The 21,151-nt window shown below is 50.1% G+C and overlaps 1 protein-coding gene across 2 annotated transcripts in view; it reads right to left on the bottom strand.

Moving 5' to 3' along the window:
* The window catches only part of pacs1a (phosphofurin acidic cluster sorting protein 1a), a 68,789-nt gene that overhangs the window by 34,175 nt on the left and 13,463 nt on the right, over positions 1–21,151 (bottom strand). For both annotated transcript variants that reach the window (XM_072246076.1, XM_072246075.1), the window contains exons 2-7: positions 12,912–12,999; positions 11,876–11,965; positions 11,151–11,276; positions 8,765–8,909; positions 6,550–6,641; positions 4,746–4,841 (exon numbers count right to left, since the gene is read on the bottom strand). In XM_072246076.1, the coding sequence (XP_072102177.1) occupies positions 4,746–4,841; positions 6,550–6,641; positions 8,765–8,909; positions 11,151–11,276; positions 11,876–11,965; positions 12,912–12,999 (637 nt within the window). The remainder of the gene's footprint in view (positions 1–4,745; positions 4,842–6,549; positions 6,642–8,764; positions 8,910–11,150; positions 11,277–11,875; positions 11,966–12,911; positions 13,000–21,151) is intronic.

The raw sequence follows: 21,151 nt of genomic DNA, 5'->3' as shown, positions 1-21,151 counted from the left end.
TTTTAAACACCTCTATCAAGTCCCCCCTCAACCTTCTATGCTCCAAAGAAAAAAGACCCAACTCCCTTTCAACCTTTCTCTGTAACTTAGGAGATGAAACCCAGGTAACATTCTAGTAAATCTTCTCTGTACTCTCTCTATTTTGTTGACATCTTTCCTATAATTCGGTGACCAAAACTGTACACAATAATGACTTAAATGTGCAAACAACAGGAATTCTGCAGATGCTGGAAATTCAAGCAACACACATCAAAGTTGCTGGTGAACGCAGCAGGCCAGGCAGCATCTGTAGGAAGAGGTGCAGTCGACGTTTCGGGCCAAGACCCTTCGTCAGGAATAACTGGAGGATGAGTGAGTAAGAGATTTGAAAGTTGGAGGGGGAGGGGGAGATCCGAAATGATAGGAGAAGACAGGAGGGGGAGGGATGGAGCCAAGAGCTGGACAGGTGATTGACAAAGGGGATATGAGAGGATCATGGGACAGGAGGTCCGGGAAGAAAGACAAGGAGTGGGGGGGGACCCAGAGGATGGACAAGGGGTATATTCAGAGGGTCAGAGGGAGAAAAAGGAGAGTGAGAGAAAGAATGTGTGTATAAAAATAAATAACAGATGGGGTACGAGGGGGAGGTGGAGCATTAGGGGAAGTTAGAGAAGTCGATGTTCATGCCATCAGGTTGGAGGCTACCCAGACGGAATATAAGGTGTTGTTCCTCCAACCTGAGTGTGGCTTCATCTTTACAGTAGAGGAGGCCGTGGATAGACGTGTCAGAGTGGGAATGGGATGTGGAATTAAAATGTGTGGCCACTGGGAGATCCTGCTTTCTCTGGCGGACAGAGCGTAGATGTTCAGCAAAGCGGTCTCCCAGTCAGCGTCGGGTCTCGCCAATATATAGAAGGCCACATCGGGAGCACCGGACGCAGTATATCACCCCAGCCGACTCACAGGTGAAGTGTCGCCTCACCTGGAAGGACTGTCTGGGGCCCTGAATGGTGGTGAGGGAGGAAGTGTAAGGGCATGTGTAGCACTTGTTCTGCTTACACGGATAAGTGCCAGGAGGGAGATCAGTGGGGAGGGATGGAGGGGACGAATGGACAAGGAAGTCGCGTAGGGAGCGACTTAAATGATCGATTTCCCGAGCGACCGGTACGTTTCCGTACTGTGGGAGGAAACCAGAGCACCCGGAGGAAACCCACACGAAGGAACCTACAAACTCCTTACAGGCAGCTGTGGGAATTGAACCCGGGTCACGTGTACTGTAAAGCGTCGTGCTAACCCCCAAGCTACCACGCCACCCCATAAGGTATCAACGGAGGCTTAATATAGAGCATAGCAGTTATAGTGCCAGTGACCCTGGTTCAATCCCCATCACCATCTGAAAGGAGTTTGTACGTTCTCCCCGTGACCGTGTGGGTTTCCTCCAGGTGCTCTGCTTTCCTCCCACAGTCCAAAGATGGACCCATATTGGTAAAGGTCCCTGTTTTCTTTGCTGAATGACTATACTATGTCAGAGGTTACAACGGGGCATCGACAGGATGCAAAACTGGGCTGAGAAGTGGCAGATGGAGTTCAACCCAGATAAGTGTGAAGTGGTTCATTTTGATAAGTCAAATATGATGGCAGAATATAGTATTAATGGTAAGACTCTTGGCAGTGTGGAGGATCAGAGGGATCTTGGGGTCTGAGTCCATAGGACACTCAAAGCTGCTGCGCAGGTTGACTCTGTGGTTAAGGCGGCATACGGTGCATTGGCCTTCATCAATAGTGGAATTGAGTTTAGGAGCCGAGAGGTAATGTTGCAGCTATATAGGACCCTGGTCAGACCCCACTTGGAGTACTGTGCTCAGTTCCGGTCGCCTCACTACAGGAAGGATGTGGAAACCATAGAAAGGGTGCAGGGGAGATTTACAAGGATGTTGCCTGGATTGGGGAGCATGCCTTATGAAAACAGGCTGAGTGAACTCGGCCTTTTCTCCTTGAAGCGACGGAGGATGAGCGGTGACCTGATAGAGGTGTATAACACGATGAGAGGCATTGATCATGTGGACAGTCAGAAGCTTTTTCCCCAGGGCTGAAGTGGCTAGCACGAGAGGGCATAATTTTAAGGCGCTTGGAATTAGGTACAGAGGAAATGTCGGGGGTAAATTTTTTTATGCAGAGAGTGGTGAGTGCGTGGAATGGGCTGCCGGCAATGGTGGTGGAGGTGGATACGATAGGGTCTTTTAAGAGACTCCTGGATGGCTACATGGAGCTTAGAAAAATAGAGGGCTATCGGTAACCCTAGGTAATTTCTAAAGAGAGGACATGTTTGGTACAGCTTTGTGGGACGAAGGGGCTGTATATTACTGTAGGTTTTCTATGTTTGGATGTTTCTAACTCAGCAGGCCAGGCAGCATTTATGGAAAAGAGTGGATGTACAGTCTACCTACCAGCTGATTTTCAAAGTTCGAAGTACATTCAGTATCAAAGTACGTATACTTTATACAACCTTAAGATCTGTTTCCTTACGGATGGCCGCAAAGAAACCATTAAAAAAAAAACAGAGAAAGACCATCAAACACCCAACGTGCAGAGAGAAAAGACAAACACACATCGTGCGTACACTGAAGACGAGCAAAGAGTGTTCAGAATTCAAGTCTACAAAAGAAAGACCGTGCACAGACCCTCAGTTCCGCGCAGAGTCGAGTCAGCCTCGCGGAGCAGCAAGCCAAACAGACCTGCCCTCGCCTTGGGCCCCAGCACCCTGACCTTCTCAACCTGGCCCAGCGCCTAAATCGTCCTCCAAACATTTTAAAGGCAAATGGTGGTCGCACCAAATATTAATTTCATTTAGTGTTCTTTTTTCAAACTTTTCAGCTCTTTTTTGATAGTTTAGAAACTTTCATTATTTTTGAAAGCATCTTCATTTCACAGAAGTTTTTTTTACATATACCTAAAACTTTTGCACAGTACTGTAGATAAGCTTCAAGACTCAACTTTTTCCCTCAAGAAAGTCCATAATTACTAATTCATTCATCAATGTGTTCAAAATTACCTTAGGAGGGGAGAGTGGACCATGGGAGAAAGGGAAGGCGAAGGGAACCAGAGGGAAGTGATGGGCAGGTGAGGGGTAAGAAAAGGGGCGAGAGGGTAACCAGAACGGGGAACCAAATTTGGTTTGTCACCAAGGACACTCACAAATTCCTACAGATGTACCGTTGAGAGCATTCTAGCTGTCTGCATCACCATCTGGTATGGGGGTGGGATGGGGGGAGAGGTAGGGGCTACTGCACAGGATCGAACTAAACTGCAGAGAGTTGTAAACTCAGTCAGCTCCATCATGGGCACCAGCCTCCGTAGTATCCAGGACATCGTCAAGGAGCGATGCCTCAAAAAGGCAGCGTCCATCATTAAGGACCCTCACCACCCAGGACAAGCCCTCTTCTCATTGCTACCATCAGGGAGGAGGTACAGGAGCCTGAAGACACACACTCAACGATTCAGGAATAGCATCTTCCCTCAGTCATCCGACTTCTGAATGGACATTGAACCCATGAACACTATCTCACTACTTTTTTATTTCTATTTTTGCACTACTGACTTAATTTAACTATTTAATATATTCTTACTGCAATTCATATTTTTCTCTATTTTCATGGATCACATCGTACTGCAGAAACAAAGGCAACAAATTTCACAACGTATGCCAGTGATATTAAACCTGATTCTGAATTGAAAAAGGGAAAACGGGGGGAAAGCTACCGGAAGTTAGAGAAGTCGATGTTCATGCCATCAGGTTGGAGGCTACCCAGACGGAATACGAAGTGTTGCTCCTCCAACCTGAGTGTGGCCTCATTGAGGCAGTAGAGGAGGCAGTGAGAGAGTTAAATAATCGCCTCGCCCTCAAGAAAGGTCCATCACCCCTGCCCTCATGATCATCATCATTATCATCGGGTGCCGTGCCCAGTTTGAGTTTTGACTGGCATGGCCCACGCACTCCTGTTTCGGGTCAAGTGGATCAATTCATTGGTGTTCATTTCCAGTTCTCTGGCTGCTGTCTCCATCATCATTTGTCTTTGTCTTCCTCTTGCTTTCTTCCCTTCAATCTTTCCCATAATTACAGTGCATTCTAACTCCTCTTTCCTAATCTCATGTCCAATGAAGTTACGTTGCCTTTTCATGATGTCATACATTATTTCTCTTTTTGTGTTTGCTCTGTTCATGACATCCTCGTTAGATATTCGTTTCGTCCATGATATTCTTTGCATCCTCCTCAAAAACCACATCACTGCTGCTACAATTCATTTCCTCATGTTACTAGATATTGCCCAACATTCTGAGCCACATAACATAACTGGATAAATGTAGCATTTCAGTACTCTGAGGCGGGTTGTCGTGCCTAGTTTAGTGTTGGTCAGTATAGTCTTCATTTTCATAAAGGTGTCTTTTGCCATCCCTATTCTTCTTTTGATGTCCAAGTCGCACCTGCCATCTGATGTCACCCAGCTTCCTAAGTTTAATTGTTTTATGTCTTCCCCGTTTATTCTCAGCCTGCAGATAGGATTCCCCTCCTTTTCCCCGACACCCATACACATTTCAAAACAGTCAGGAACACCCCCGCCCCCAAAATACCATCTTCACCTCCTCAGACCGAACGGGGCCCCGGGATTCTGGCCCAAGGGCCCTCCCCCTCGCACGAAGGTCAGGGCCGGCCCCGACCAACGCCCAGACCACAGGGCCCGGCGGCCACCACACACGGCTCGACTCACGTTGCTCATTCCCGCGCGGGAGATGCCGGAAGAGTTCGGCAGCTTCCTCCTTGGCTTCTTGCGTTTCGCGATGTCCTCGTCTTCGAAAAATATATCCTGCCGAGGACAAGGGCAGTCAGTGTGCGTGTGCGTGCGAGAGCCACGGTCGTGTAACGATTATAAATTACCGGTACAGTCGATTCCGGTTAATTGAGACTCGTCAGGACCAGTACAAGTTGGCCCAATTAAGCATTGTCCCAATTAGCCGAATTTTCATGAAAATAGTTAAAAATACATTAAAAAAACTCAAACTACAGTTTAACTAGGTAAATATGTATTCAAATGAAATACAGATTAAATTAGAACACTACCTATACTACGACAGCACTATAAACTGTGTATTAGTTCCTAACAGTTATCGGCAGAGGAATTCAGCAAATGATGCTGTGTTCTATTGATTGATTGCAAATGAGCAAAACCAATACAGACACTGGGTGCAGATAATGGGCTGCCTTCATACAATGCTATTGATGACTGCATCCCCCAAATCTTCATTTTCATTGCAACATTCAAGGTGATTGCCGATACCTTCAAATTCTTCGTAGTTCCTAACTTGTTTAAGTAGCGAAATGGTTTCATTTTCACTCCGGGCTGTTTCTACCGTCTCCAAGCCTGAACGCTCGAAACCGTAGTCGGCAAAACAGTTCTGAATGCTTATTTCTCAACAACTATCAGTAACAAAACTCACTGCTTCTTGAACACAAACTCATGCAACTAACACTGTTTAAAAACTGTTCACTCCAAGCACGGTGTAGTGTCTAACGCCCACACAAGTGCACATGAATGACATGAGTTAAAACCTGTTTGGCTACAGTATCCCGTCTCAATTAAGCAGCATAGCGTTGCAATTAAACAAACAGAACCTCAGCTAATTTCTCGACTGCTCTTCTTTAAGAGATGTCTCAGATAAGTGGCTGCCCTGATTAACTGCTGGTCCAGTTAATCAGAATCAATTTTATTTGTAATAGTGTGTGCGTAGTTGCGTGTAAGTGAAACTGAGAGGGAGAGAGAGAGAGAGAGACTGTCCCCCAGTGAGGGTCAGTGTGTGTGTAGGACCGTCCCCCAGTGAGGGTCAGTGTGTGTGTGTGTGGGACCGTTCCCCAGTGAGGGTCAGTGTGTGTGTGGGACCGTCCCCCTGTGAGGGTCAGTGTGTGTGTGAGTGGGACCGTCCCCCTGTGAGGGTCAGTGTGTGTGTGAGTGGGACCGTCGCCCTGTGAGGGTCAGTGTGTGTGTGTGTGTGTGTGTGTGTGTGTGTGTGTGTGTGGGACCGTCCCCCAGTGAGGGTCAGTGTGTGTGTGTGTGTGTGTGTGTGTGTGTGGGACCGTCCCCCAGTGAGGGTCAGTGTGTGTGTGTGTGTGTGTGTGTGTGTGTGTGTGTGTGTGTGTGTGTGTGGGACCGTCCCCCAGTGAGGGTCAGTGTGTGAGTGGGATCGTCCCCCAGTGAGGGTCAGTGTGTGTGTGAGTGGGACCGTCCCCCAGTGAGGGTCAGTGTGTGTGTGTGTGTGTGTGTGTGTGTGTGGGACTGTCCCCCAGTGAGGGTCAGTGTGTGTGTGAGTGGGACCGTCCCCCAGTGAGGGTCAGTGTGTGTGTGTGTGTGTGTGTGTGTGTGTGTGTGTGTGTGTGTGTGTGTGTGGGACTGTCCCCCAGTGAGGGTCAGTGTGTGTGTGGGACCGTCCCCCAGTGAGGGTCAGTGTGTGTGACCCACACCCAGGTCATAATTCAGGCATTCAACTGCAAACACTGCTGATGTAGTTTTCGGGAGTTACCTGGCTGTGGATCGGGTCATCGCTGACTTCCTGTTCTGAGGAGAAGCTGTCGTCTTCATCCTCCGAGTAATTGTCGATGTCCGGGGACCGATCTGTAGCAGATAAAACCCTACCCCGTCAACCACAACAAGCACTTTCTGCAAACTTACATCTCACGCAAGCGTTTCTGTTCCCGGTCCCTCTCCCCGGAACAAAACTGGTTCCTCGTTACCATCAAAGCTCGCAGCAAGAGAGAGGCCATTCAGTCCATCGAACCAGGGATAGCTCTTTAAAAGAACTCTTCTTTCAGCCCCACTCCCCCTGCTCTCTCCCCTCCTCAAAATCCTACAAAAGGTAGTGGATACGGCCCTGTCCATCACAGGTAAAGCCCTCCCACCATTGAGCACGTCTACACGAAACACTGTCGCAGGAAAGCAGCTTCCATCATCAGGGACCCCCACCACCCAGGCCATGCTCTCTTCTCGTTGCTGCCATCAGGAAGATGGTACAGGAGCCTCAGGACTCGCACCACCAGGTTCAGGGACTGTTACTACCTTTCAGGCTCCTGAGTCAGAGGGGATAACTTCACTCACACCAACATCGAACTGTTCCCACAATCAATGATCTCACTTTCAAGGACGTTTCATCTCATGTTCTCATCATTTATTGTTATTTATTTATACTTGCATTTGCACAGTCTGTTGTCTTCTGTACTCTGTCTGATCTTTCATTGACCCTGTTTACAGTTACTATTCTATAGATTTATTGAGTACGCCCACAAGAAAATGAATCTCAAGGTTGTGTATGGTAACATATGCTCCCTCTACGATGTGCGTGAACGCGTGCACAAGGGAACTTAAATTGCGCACAACAGCGTGTCACCCTCTCCCTCGCCGGCCTGTTCAGTATATTTCACGATCGTACACAATCATATTTCCTTTTCCGGTTTCCGGTGCAGACGGTGCGGACAACATGGAGCTTGCCACAATTTGTCTGCAGAGTTTAGAAATGGCTTACTTATACTGTTTTTATTGAAGAAATTATCCATCCGCTACGGTCCAATTCCAGAGAAGCAAAAACCGCTTGCTCGTTTAAAGCGGAATAGCTCTTCCACTTAAAAATCCAGTGCGCGCACGTTGTTGTCACCGGACAAAATAAACTGCACGGTATAAGATTTTTTTGCACACTGGTCATCACAAATTAGAGGGAACACCGAGGGTGACATATTCGTACTTCGATAATAAAATTCACTTTGAACTTTGATTTGCGGGTTATTGAGAATAAAAATCGGGAGGGGAAATGAGGGGGGAGCTTTTTTTTTTGTGCACATGGAGTTGTTATTGAGAATGTGCTTCCTGAAAGAATCCATGTATCCCTGCAATTACGTGAAGCCATATCTGGAATTTGCGTCCAGGTTTGGTCCCCGTACTTAAGAAAGATGCGCTTCTGAATGGGGTTTGCAGTAAAGGCTCGCCAGACTGATTTGTGAAGTGGTACAAGACAGCACACAGACTATGTCCATGCCCACAATATTTTCATCCACCTGCAAGGATGTAAATTCTTAACTCTCTGTTTACCATCTCAATTCTCAACTGTTGTCAGAGCACTTTTCGTAGCGAATAATATTTAATTATTTTCTGGTCTCTTTGTATTTACTGTGGATGCCCGCAGGAAAACGAATCTCGGGGTTGTAGATGGTGATGTACATGCACTTCGGAGAGACGGGGCTCTCCTGCCATGCTGGCAGCTCATCCAGGAGAAGCAAAATCTCTGATCTCAAACCTCCGCTGCCTTGCAGTTACACCCACTCGCGAGGGAGGCTTCGGGAGTAAACCCCCGAGGGAAAAATTCGGAGCTGGAGTCGTGAGGCGGTCCTACACTGAGTTCAATGCTGACTGGGCGACTCCTGGTGCCAAACCACGTCAGTCCTTTGGGCTCACCAGATGCCTGGAGAGGGGGAGCCCACTACATGGGCAACAGCTCACTCTCTGTACCGTACTGCCCTGACTTTTTGCGTACCTAGACAGCTAGGTTAACTCTGACTGACAAGAGGCCAACACAACACATATGTACTTTAATAATTAATTTACTTTTTTGAGCCTTGAACCTCCCTGAAAATATCACCCCCTCCCACCTTCTGCACATTTCCAGTTGAACCCACTCCCTTTCATTCAGGGTGTCCCAGAGTGAAGGGGTGGAGGGAGGGGGTAGGAAGGAAGGAAATGAATGGCCTCACCTGACAGCTTCAGTTTGGGGGTCTCGTGGTCAATGGGCTGGCTGGACAGAGAGTAAATCCTCACCTCGGCCACCAGAACTGAGGCTTCCTTGATGTTGCTGTGGAGACCGAGTACCTGGCCTCCTTCGCTGGGGTGCTGCATGACCTGGGAACAGTGCAAAGGTCAAGGGGCAAGTCGGTGCTGGATATATGTCACCCGAACCACGGCAGAACCCCCACCCGGCAGTAACAAACAAAACTCCGGGCCGTGTGATGGAGAGACACACAAAGACAGCAGGCGCTGGGGTCTGAAGGAATGCAAAGTCTGCTGGGGGGTAGGGGAGTGGAGGACTTTTGATTTTTTTTCACCTGGGGACAGAGATCCCAGAGATTGGGGGGGGGTGCTGGTGGTGCAAACCCTGGGGAAAATTGGGGGCGTTTGACAGCGATTCCTGGGAACTGAAGGGTAAGGAGTTCAGAGGTCACATAGGGAACAGAGATCCCAGAGGATTTTGAAGGAGGGGTGCAGAGATCCCGGGAATCTCGAGAGTGGGGCAGCAATCTTGCAGATTGAGGGGCAGATATCCCAGGGATGCGAGTGGGGAATGGGTAGACATTTCCAGGGATTATGGGGTGGGGGGGGGGGTGGAAGAGATCCTGGAGCATTAGGGCAGGGAACAGAAATCCTGGCTGACCAGGGAAGAGGACAAAGGTAGGGGTCAGATGTCTCAGGGGTTCTGGAGGGGGTTCCGAGATCTGTGGGATTTTAGGGGGGGGGTGTTCAGAGATCCAATGGGATTTCCAAAGGGAGGGGTCAGAGAGATTACAGGGGATTTTGGGGGGGGGGTTCAGAGATTCAGTGCGATTTCCGAAGGGAGGAGTCAGAGAGATCACAGGGATTTTGGAGGGAGGGGGGTCAGAGATCCTGTGGGATTTTGGAGGGGGGGGGGGTCAGAGATCCTGTGCGATTTGGGGGGGGGGGGTCAGAGATCCTATGGGATTCCAAAGGGAGGGGTCAGAGAGATCACAGGGGATTTTGAAGAGGGTGCGATCAGGGTGGCAGAGATTTTGAGGGATCGGAGTGTGGGAGGGGCGGAAATCCTGGGGGTTGAGGTGGGGTGGACACTGATCTCCGAGTATTTTGACAAACTGGAGCAGAAATTCCCGTGGGTTTACCTACAGAGATAGAGGGCTGGACGTCCAGGTAAGGATTCGAACCGGAGCACAAGGATCTTAAAGTCAGAACTTGTTTTATTTATTTAATCTGGCCTTTGGAGCTGCAGCGTCCGGCAATCCCTAGTCCAATCACAGGACAGTTTACTATGACCAATTAACCTACCAACCAGTACGTCTTTGGACTGTGGGAGGAAACGGAGCACCCAGAGAAAACCCACGCGGTCACGTGGAGAACGTACAAACTCCTTACAGACAATGGCGGGAACTTGAACTGCGAACTCCGATGCCCCGAGCTGTAACAGCGTGGCACTAACTGATACGCTACAGATGGGTCCCCCCATCCTAGTCTGATGTCACAGCGCGAGCTTGTTACGAGCAGCTATGGGATTCGAACCCCGACCGTTGGCGCTGCAAGGCGACCGTGCGAACCGCACGGCTGGGACAACAGCGTGTAACAGAGGCGGAGCGAATACGGGATTCTTCACCGGTCAGCGGGAGACTTTGACCGCGACCCTGAAACTCAATTAATGCCCCGCCCCCAACTCATTCACACCCACGCTGCTGCCAGGGAACGTCCCAAATGACCGGGGGGGGGGGGAATTGGGGAGGGTGAAAATGTGGAAATTGGACGGGATTGAGAGAATCAATCTTGGAATCTAGAGGGAATCGGCGGTCCTAGAGTGGGGCCTGATGTGGGGTGGGGGTCCGAGGGCCTGTTGCTGGGGGTGTTCGCAGGGCCCATTGCCAGGAGGGAGGGGTCCGCAGGGCCTGTTGCCAGTGGGGGGAGGGTCCGCGGGGCGTGTTGCCGGGGGGGGGGAGGGGTCCGCGGGGCCTGTTGCCGGTGGGGGGAGGGGAGCCTAAGGGGCCTGTTGTTGCCGGGAGTGGGGAGTCCGAGGGGCCCGTTGCCGGGGGGAGGGATCCGCGGGGCCTGTTGCCGGGGAGGGGGGGGGAGGTCCGCGGGGCCTGTTGCCGGGTGGGGGGGGAAGTCCGAGGGGTCTGTTGCCGGGGGGGGGAGGGATCCGCGGGGCCTGTTGTCAGTGGGGGGAGGGGAGCCTAAGGGGCCTGTTGTTGCCGGGAGGGGGGAGTCCGAGGGGCCCGTTGCCGGGGGAGGGATCCGCGGGGCCCGTTGCTGGGGGGGGGGGGGGAGGTCCGCGGGGCCTGTTGCCGGGTGGGGGGGGAAGTCCGAGGGGTCTGTTGCCGGGGGTGGGGGGAGGGATCCGTGGGGCCTCACCTCAGCCATGTTGATCAGCCCCACGGCCAGCGTCTTGTAGCCGAGGATTGTGCGGTTCTTGTACCTCTTCCGGCGTTGCAACATGATCTGGAGCTTGTTGGCATCGCGCTTCAGGAAGTGCGGGTACTGTGAGGGCGAGGGGAGGGGGGGTTTGGGGAAACACCAGTACGTCAGTACCCGTCCCACTCCACCCGACGTCCCTGGACCCGAGAGCCCCACTCTTTCAGTGGGTAACCCACCCATCTCATTCCACCCCTCGTCCTTCTTCCCCCCCTCCCCACCCCGACCGCTAATATAACTCTTGCTTCTGCACCCCTTCCGTCACCCCACTCTCCTCCCTCCTTAACCCCACCCTTCCATCTCCATCCTCCTCCTGTCCCAGCTGACCCCTAACCTCCAACTCACCCATCGAATCCTTCGCCCCCCCCACCCTCCTTTAACCTACCCCGTCCCCCTCCTCTTCTCCTCCTCCCACCCAGCTCTCTGCCCTCGCCTCTCCCCATCTCCTCCGCTCTCCCCCAATCGCCCTCCAGCAACACCGTGAGCCCCCACCCCCAGGGTCCGGCTCTGCACTCCCCCCACCGTGGAGGCCGTGGGCGTCTCCCACCGCCCCACAGCAGAACGGTTGGATTAGAGTCTCCGCCGCCTACCCCCTCCCCGCCCGCCCCCGCACCCGGTCCTCCACCAGAGGCCTCGCGGCCGAGGGGAAGGGTTGCCACGGCTACCTGGAGGGAGAAGGTCAGCTGCAGGTCCGTCTCCGTCATACTGCTGGCCAGTAGCGGGATCTCGTTTGATCGCAGCACCCTCTTGGAGCCCTGCAGTCCGGGAGAGAGGCGGGGGGGGGTGTGGGGTTAACGGGGAGGGGGAAGACAGCAGATACAATCTCTACAGGCCCATCTCTCTCAACCCTGCCTGGCGTACAAGGCCTCCAGCCTTTCAGGCCGGCCGCCGACGACCGACAGGAGAGTTGGGACCACAACTTCCCGCTCTGTATGTTAACTTTGTGGACGATACAAAGGTAAGTAAAGGGTCAGGTATAGAGACGAGGAAGCAGGGGGGTCTGCAGAAGGAGTTGGACAGGTTTGAAGAATGGGCAAAGAAGTGGCAGGCGGATTACAGTGTCGGGAAGTGAACGGTCATGCCCTTTGGTATGAGGAAGAAAAGCAAAGACTATTTTCCAAACGGGGAGAAAATTCAAAAATCGAGGCGCACGGAGACTTGGGATTCCTCGCGCAGTTTCCCTGAAGGTTGAGTGGGAGGGGGAGGAAGGCAAACGATATGCTAGCATTCATCTCGAGAGGATGAGAAGACACAAAGGCAAGGGTGTGATTGCGGGGTGTCGGTCAGACCGCACTTGGGGAACTGAGAGCAGTTCTGGGCCCCTTTATCTGAGGAAGCGGGTGCTGGCGTTGGGAGAGGAGGTTCGCGAGAATGCTGCTGGCAATGAAAGGGTTAATGTTTGAGGGGCTGCACTCGCTGGAGTTTTTTGCTGGGGTGGGGGGAGCCTCACTGAAACCTATCGAGCATTGTAAGGGCAAAGACAGAGAGAACGTGGAGAGGATGTTTCCGATAGCGGGAGAGGGCACCGTCTCTGAATGGAAGGACGTCCCTTTGGAACGCAGGTGAGGAGGGATTTCTTGAGGCTGACGGTGGTGATTCTGTGGAGGCCAGGTCCTGGGGGGTATTTAACGCGGAGGCTGACGGACCGCATATTGATAAGAGTGGACGCGGAGAGACGTTTCCGTCGGCGGAGGGCCTCACCTGCAGCTTCACAGCGATCACCACCGAACTGAGGTCTTTGTCCAACTCCTTCAACACCAGCAGCTTCTTCAGCGTCAGACTGAACAATCTGAGCGAGAGGGAGGGAGGGGGGAGAAAGACGGGAGAGTGAGGGAGCTGCCGGACATTCCTGCAGCATGGCGCACGGCGCGGCGGTCCCGCGTTTCAGGCTCCGTCCCCGCTGCCACCCGTAGAGAGCTCGCACCTTCGCCACCAGCGCAGCGTGGCCCGCGGACCCAAACCCGGAGGAAACCTGCGCGGTCATGGGGAGGCCGCGGCCGCGGCAGGAAATCGAAACCGGGGCGCCGGCGCTAGAAGATAGACGTGAATGGAGACCCAAGGATCAGGCTTATCGACGGAAAGAGCAGACCGGCCAAACCTCGGTTTCCCTGCAGCGACAGGAGAAACAGCCTACTTCAGAATCACTCTCCCCTCCTTAATACCCACCCCGTCGAACGTGGTCACTCGTTAGGGTTCGGGGGTGGGGGGTCAATTAGGCGCAGGGCGGCGTGCGCGGTGATAATTACCCCGGGCTAACAGTCCAGGTTACGAGTCCCAAACCCACCATGGCAGCTGGGAATTAAACACAATTGTCGAAATAAACGCGGGATTTTAAAAATGAGCGTCGATGAAGGCAATCGAAATTGGCGATTCAGCAAACTTATACCCTGAGGGTGACACAAGAGATTGTGCCGACGCTGGAAATACACACACACACACACACACAAAATGTTGGAGGAACTCAGCAGGTCGGGCAGCACCTGTGGAGGGCAATAAACAGTCGACATTTCAGGCCGAGACCCTTCCTCAGGGCCGGAAAGGAACGGGGGAAAGAGGCCAGAACAAGAAGGTGCGGTGAGGAGGAGGAGGACAAGATGGCAGATGATAGGTGAAGCCGGGTAGGTGGGAGAAGGGATGGAGTAAGAAGCTGGGAAGTGATAGGCGGAAAAGGTAAAGGGGCCGAGGAAGAAGGAATCTGATAGGAGGGGAAGAGTGGACCGTGGGAGAAAGGGAAGGAGGAGGGGATGATAGTTGGGGAGTTCAGCCACACACACACAAAACGCTGGAGGAACTCAGCAGGCCAGGAAGCATCCATGGCAATGAATAAAGATGATGTTTCGGGCCGAGACTCTTCATCAACACGGGAAAGGAAGAGGGAAGAAGCCAGGATATGAAGGAGGAAGAAGGGGAAGGAGCAGAAGCTAGATTCTAGAAGATGACAGGCGAGACCAGGTGAGGGGCAAGTTGGGTTAAGTGGCAGAAGTTACTGGAAGGTATAAAATTGAAATAGCAAGAGGGGGAGCAAAAGCAATTACGGTAATTTCTCCCTGTTCTTCTCCTCTTCCTTTACCCATTTACCCCTCTTCATCTTCAATCTCCTCTTCCTTTACCCCTTTACCCAACGAAACCTAATTTCCCTCAGGATCAATAAAGTATATCAATCTATTTATCATTCTGGTTCCCTCTCTCACCTCTTCCCTTCTCCTCACCAGCCCATCACTTCCCTCTGGTTCCCCTCCTCTTCCGCTCCCTCCCCCCGCCCCACGGTCCACTCTATTCTCCAATCAAATTCCTCCTCCTTCAGGCCTTTACCTTTTCCACCTATCACCTCCCAGCTTCTCGCTTCAGCCAACCTTCCCGCTCACCTATCACCTGCCATCTTGTGCTCCTTCCCTCTCTCCCCACCCCCCAAGAGTCTAGGAGAGTGAGAAAGGGGACTAGAGTGAAATGTAGAAGGTGCAGTTGTAAACAGCACAGAAACAGGCCCTTCGGCCCATCATGTCCATGCTGGACTTTTTGCCCCAATTCCCTTCATTAGGACCATAAGTCAGACAGGCTGCAGCTCTTTGGATTCCTACTGTTGGATTCTGATGTTCTAACTCCAGGGTTCTTTTGGAAGTCAGGGCAGAGGCACGAAACGTCTGGGTTCGCCATCCTCATATTAAGCACCAATAGCACAATGAAAATTAAAAACAGACAGCGATAGAGGTCCACAAAGTGAAGGAAAACAGAAGGAGAAAAAGGGAGAGGAAGAAGATGGCATCCAACGTGGGGCAACTTTCTTTTTACATATGTACACATAGATAAGAAACTTTCCACTCAATTTCACAGATAAGAGTCCGCCAATGAGAAAGACCCTATCCAAATAACGCAGCGCCAGAGCTTTCCGGAATCATACAAATGTAACCGAATGCAAGGAAACAAATCACAGGGCTGTACTTGGTAATATGGTTGAGTTCAGCTTGAAATTTGATAGGGAGAAAGGAAGGTCTGACCTAGCAATATAGTCATAGCCATACTGCATTAATCCCAGGGGAAATTGGTTTTTGTTACAGTTGCTCCAGAAATAATAAGTAGTAATAGAACCATAAATAGTTAAATAGTAATATGTAAATTATGCCAGTAAATTATGAAATAAGCCCAGGACCAGCCTATTGGCTCAGGATGTCTGACCCTCCAAGGGAGGAGTTGTAAAGTTTGATGGCCACAGGCAGGAATGACTTCCTGTGACGCTCTGTGCTGCATCTCGGTGGAATGAGTCTCTGGCTGAATGTACTCCTGTGCCCACCCAGTACATTATGTAGAGGATGGGAGACATTGTCCAAGATGGCATGTGACTTGGACAGCATCCTCTTTTCAGACACCACCGTGACAGAGTCCAGTTCCATCCCCACAACATCACTGGCCTTACGAATGAGTTTGAGTTTGTTGATTCTGTTGGTGTCTGCTACCCTCAGCCTGCTGCCCCAGCACACAACAGCAAACATGGTCGCACTGGCCACCACAGACTCGTAGAACATCCTCAGCATCGTCCGGCAGATGTTAAAGGACCTCAGTCTCGTCAGGAAATAGAGACGGCTCTGACCCTTCTTGTAGACAGCCTCAGTGTTCTTTGGCCAGTCCAGTTTATTGTCAATTCGTATCCCCAGGTATTTGTAATCCTCCACCATGTCCACACTGACCCCCTGGATGGAACCAGGGGTCACCGGTACCCTAGCTCTCCTCAGGTCTACCACCAGCTCTTAGTCTTTTTCACATTAAGCTGCAATCTTGCAGTTTATCCTGCAATATCTTGGTGGAGGAAAGGAAATTGCAGTGGTATGAGAGAGGAGTTGTCCAAAGTAAATTGGAAGGAGATGCTGGCAGGGATGACAGCAGAGCAGCAATGGGGTGAGTTCCTGGGGGAAAACGGGGAAGGTGCAGGACAGATGAATTCCCGAAACAAAGAAATACTCAAATTGCAAAATAGTACAACCGCGGCGGACAAGGGAAGTCAAAGCTAATGCAAAAGCAAAAGAGGGGGCAGACAACAAAGCAAAAATTAGTGATAAGACAGAGGATCGGGAAGCTTTTAAAAACCCTACAGAGAGCAACTAGAAGAATCATTAGGAGGGAAAAGATGAAATATGAAAGCGAGCTAGCAAACAATATCAAAGTGGACAGATAAGGCTTTTTCAAGTATGCAAAAAAACAGAGATGAGAGTAGATACAGGACCGCTAGAAAATAATGCCGGAGAAATAATAACGGGGGACAAGGAGATAACAGATGAACTAAATGAGTATTTTTGCATCAGTGGAAGACAGTAGCAGTGTGCCAGGTGCTGAAGGGTGTGAGAGAAGTGGGTGCAGTTACTATTACAAGGGAGAAGGTGCTCAAAAAGCTGGAAGACTGAAGGGTATATAATTCACCCCGACCAGATGAACTGCACCCTAGGGTTCTGAAAGAGGTAGCGGTAGAGATTGTGGAGACATGAGGAAGATGTTGGAGTCAATTGGTAAGGATGAGGTGATAAGAGTACTTGGTGACACAGGACAGGATCGTACAAAGCCAGCATAGTTTCCTCAAGGGAAAATCTTGCCTGACGAACCTGTTGGAATTCTTTGAGGAGATTACAAGTAGGATAGATAAAGGGGATGCGGTAGACGTTGTATATTTGGACTTTCAGAAAGCCTTTGACAAGATGCCACATGAGGCTGCCTACCAAGTTAAGAGCCCATGGTATTACACGAAAGTTACTGGCATGGTTAGAGCATTGGCTGATTGGTAGGAGGCAGCAAGTGGGAATAAAAGGATCCTTGTCTGGTTGGCTGACAGTGACGAGTGGTGTTCCATAGAGGTCAGTGTTGGAACTGTATCTTTTTATGCCATAGATCAATGATTTAGATGATGGAATAGATGGCTTTGTTGCCAAGTTTATCTGAAGATTGGTGGAGGGGCAGGTAGTGTTGAGGAAACAGGTAGGATGCAGAAGGATTTAGACAGATTAGGAGAATGGGCAAGAAAGTGGCAAAGGAAAAACAACGTTGGAAAATGCATGGTCATGCACTTTGGTAGAAGAAATAAATGTGCAGACTATTTTCTAAACGAGGAGAAAATCCAAACATCTGAGATGCCCAGGGGTGGGAGCGTGGCACTGTTGATCAGAGATAGTGTCACGGCTGCAGAAAAGGAGGAAGTCATGGAGGGATTGTCTACGGAGTCTCTGTGGGTGGAAGTTAGGAACAGGAAGGGATCAATAACTCTACTGGGTGTTTTTTTATAGACCACCTGATAGTAACAGGGACATCGAGAAGCAGATAGAAGACAGATTCTGGAAAGGTGTAATAATAACAGGGTTGTTGTGGTGGGAGATTTGAATTTCCCAAATATTGATTGGCATCTCCCTAGAGCAAGGGGTTTAGATGGGGTGGAGTACGTTAGGTGTGTTCAGGAAGGTTTCTTGACACAATATGTAGATAAGCCTACAAGAGGAGAGGCTGTACTTGATCTGGTATTGGGAAATGAACCTGGTCAGGTGCCAGGTCTCTCAGTTGGAGATAGTGATCACAATTCTATCTCCTTTACCATAGCATTGGAGAGGGATAGGAGCAGACAAGCTGAGAAAGCATTTAATTGGAGTAAGGGGAAATATGAGGCTATCAGGCAAGAACTTGGAGGCATAAATTAGGAACGATGTTCTCAGGGAAATGTACGGAAGAAATGTGGCAAATGTTCAGGGGATATTTGTGTGGTGTTCTGCATAGGTACTTTCCAATGAGACAGGGAAAGGATGGTAGGGTACAGGAACTGTGGTGTACAAAGGCTGTTGGAAATCTACTCAAGAGGAAAAGAAAAGTTTACGAAAGGTTCAAAAAACTAGGTAATGATAGAGATCTAGAAGATTATAAGGCTAGCAGGAAGGAGCTTAAGAAAGAAATTAGGAGAGCCAGAAGGGACCATGAGAAGGCCTTGGCAGACAGGATTAAGGAAAACCCCAAGGCATTCTACAAGTATGTGAAGAGCAAGAGGATAAGACGTAAGAGAATAAGACCAATCAAGTTGTGACAGTGGAAAAGTGCGTATGGAACCGGAGGAGATAGCAGAGGTACTTAATGATACTTTGCTTCAGTAATCAATACGGAAAAGGATCTTGCCAGTTGTAGGGATATCTTACAGTGGACTAAAAAGCTTAAGCATGTAGATATTACGAAAGAGGATGTGCTGGAAAGCATCAAATTGGATAAGTCACCGGGACTGGACAGGATGTACCCCAGGCTACTGTGGGAGGCAAGGAAGGAGATTGCTGAACCTCTGGTGATGATCTTTGCATCATCAATGGGAACGGGAGAGGTTCCAGAGGATTGGAGGGTTGCGGATGTTGTTCCTTTATTCAAGAAAGGGAGTAGAGATAGCCCAGGAAATTATAGACCAGTGAGTCTTACTTCAGTGGTTGGTAAGTTGATGGAGAAGATCCTGAGAGGCAGGATTTACGAACATTTGGAGATGCATAACATGATTAGGAATAGTCAGCATGGGTTTGTCAAGGGCAGGTCATGCCTTACAAACCTGATTGAATTTTTTGAGGATGTGACTAAACACATTGATGATGGTAGAGCAGTAGATGTAGTGTATATGGATTTCAGCAAGGCATTTGATAAGGTACCCATGCAAGGCTTATTGAGAAAGTAAGGAAGCATGGGATCCAAGGGGACATTGCTTTGTGGATCCAGAATTGGCTTGCCCACAGAAGGCATAGAGTGGTTGTAGACGGGTCATATTCTGTATGAAGGTCAGTGACCAGTGGTGTGCCTCAGGGATCTGTTCTGGGACTCCTTCTCTTCGTGATGTTTATAAATGACCTGGATGAGGAAGTGGAGGGCTGGGTTAGTAAATTTGCTGATGACACAAAGGTTGGGGGTGTTGTGGATAGTGTGGAGGGCTGTCAGAGGTTACAGCGGGATGTTGATAGGATGCAAAACTGGGCTGAGAAGTGGCAGATGGAGTTCAACCCAGATAAGTGTGAGGTGGTTCATTTTGGTAGATCAAATATGATGGCAGAATATAGTATTAATGGTAAGACTCTTGGCAGTGTGGAGGATCAGAGGGATCTTGGGGTCCGAGTCCACAGGACACTCAAAGCTGCTGAGCAGGTTTACTCTGTGGTTAAGAAGGCATATGGTGCATTGGCCTTCATCAATCGTGGGATTGAGTTTAAGAGCCGAGAGGTAATGTTACAGCTACAAAGGACCCTGGTCAGACCCCACTTGGAGTGTTGTGTTCAGTTCTGGTCACCTCACTACAGGAAGGACGTGGAAACCATAGCAAGGGTGCAGAGGAGATTTACAAGGATGTTGCCTGGATTGGGGAGCATGCCTTATGAGAATAGGTTGAGTGAACTCGGCCTTTTCTCCTTGGAGCGACAGAGGATGAGAGATGACCTGATAGAGGTGTACAAGATGATGAGAGGCATTGAGCATGTGGATAGTCAGAGGCTTTTTCCCAGGGCTGAAATGGCTAGCATGAGAGGGCAGAGTTTTAAGGTGCTGGGAAGTAGGTACAGAGGAAATGTCAGGGTTATTTTATGCAGAGAGTGGTGAGTGCGTGGAATGGGCTGCCAGTGACGGTGATGGAGTTGGATACAATAGGGCCTTTTAAGAGACTCCTGGACAGGTACATGGAGCTCAAAAAAATACAGGACTCTGGGTAACCCTAGGTAACTTCTAAGTTAAGGACATGTTTGGCACAGTTTTGTAGGCCAAAGGGCCTGTATTGTGCTGTAGGTTTTCTAAGTTTCCATGTTCTATGACTTGGGAGTCCTTGTGCAGAACGCCTCGGGTTAACTTGCAGGTAGAGTCGGTGGTGAGGCAGGCAAGTGCAATGTTGGCATTTATTTCAAGAGGTCGAGATTACAAGAGCAAGGGTGTGATGCTGAGGCTTTATAAGACACTGGTGAGGCCTCACCTTGAGTATTCTGAACAGGTTTTGGGCCCCTTATCTAAGATGTGCTGGCACTGGAGAGGGTTCAGAGGAGGTTCACAAGGATGGTTCTGAGAATGAAAGGGTGATCATATGAGGAATGTCTGTACTCGCTGGAATTTAGGAGGAGAAGGGGAGACCTCAATGAAACCTTTCGAATGTTGAAAGGCCTCAACAGAGTAGATGTAGAAGGGATGTTTCCCATGGTGGGGGAGTCTAGGACAAGAGGGCACAGCCTCAGGATAGAGGGGTGTCCATTTAAAACCGATGTGGGGGAAATTCCTTTAAGGGGTGGTGAATTTGTGGAATTTGTTACCACAGGCAGCTGTGGAGGCCAGGTCGTTGGGTGTATTTAAGGCAGAGATTGATAGGTTCTTGTTTGGACACAGCATCAAAGGTTACGGGGAAAGGGTTGGGGAGTGGGGCTAAGGAGGGGAAAAAAGGACCAGAAGGATCAGTCAAGTTTGAATGGTCGAGCAGACTCGATGGGCCAAATGGCCGAATTCTGCTTCAATGTCTTACGGTCTTACATGTACTTTCATAATAAATTTACTTTGAACTTTGAAATACAGGACACGTTGAACAACTGCATTTGCACACTGTGACCACTAGGAGGCACAGTGAACAACTGCATATACAAACAACAGGAATTCTGCAGATGCTGGAATTTCAAGCAACACACATCAAAGTCGCTGGTGAACGCAGCAGGCCAGGCAGCATCTCTAGGAAGAGGTACAGTCGACGTTTCAGGCCGGGACCCTTCGTCAGGACTAATGGAAGGAAGAGCTAGTAAGAGATGTGAAAGTGGAAGGGGGAGGGGAAGATCCAAAATGATAGGAGAAGACAGGAGGGGGAGGGATGGAGCCAAGAGATGGACAGTTGATTGGCAAAAGGGGATACGAGAGGATCATGGGACGGGAGGCCCAGGGGGAAGGAAAGGGGGGGGAACCCAGAGGATGGGCAAGGGGTATAGTCAGAGGGACAG

This window comes from Mobula birostris, chromosome 28 (assembly GCF_030028105.1).
Source record: "Mobula birostris isolate sMobBir1 chromosome 28, sMobBir1.hap1, whole genome shotgun sequence".
In the NCBI taxonomy this organism is placed as follows: domain Eukaryota; kingdom Metazoa; phylum Chordata; class Chondrichthyes; order Myliobatiformes; family Myliobatidae; genus Mobula; species Mobula birostris.
Note: the sequence above shows the minus strand (reverse complement) of the source record. Positions and strands in the feature narration are given on the sequence as shown.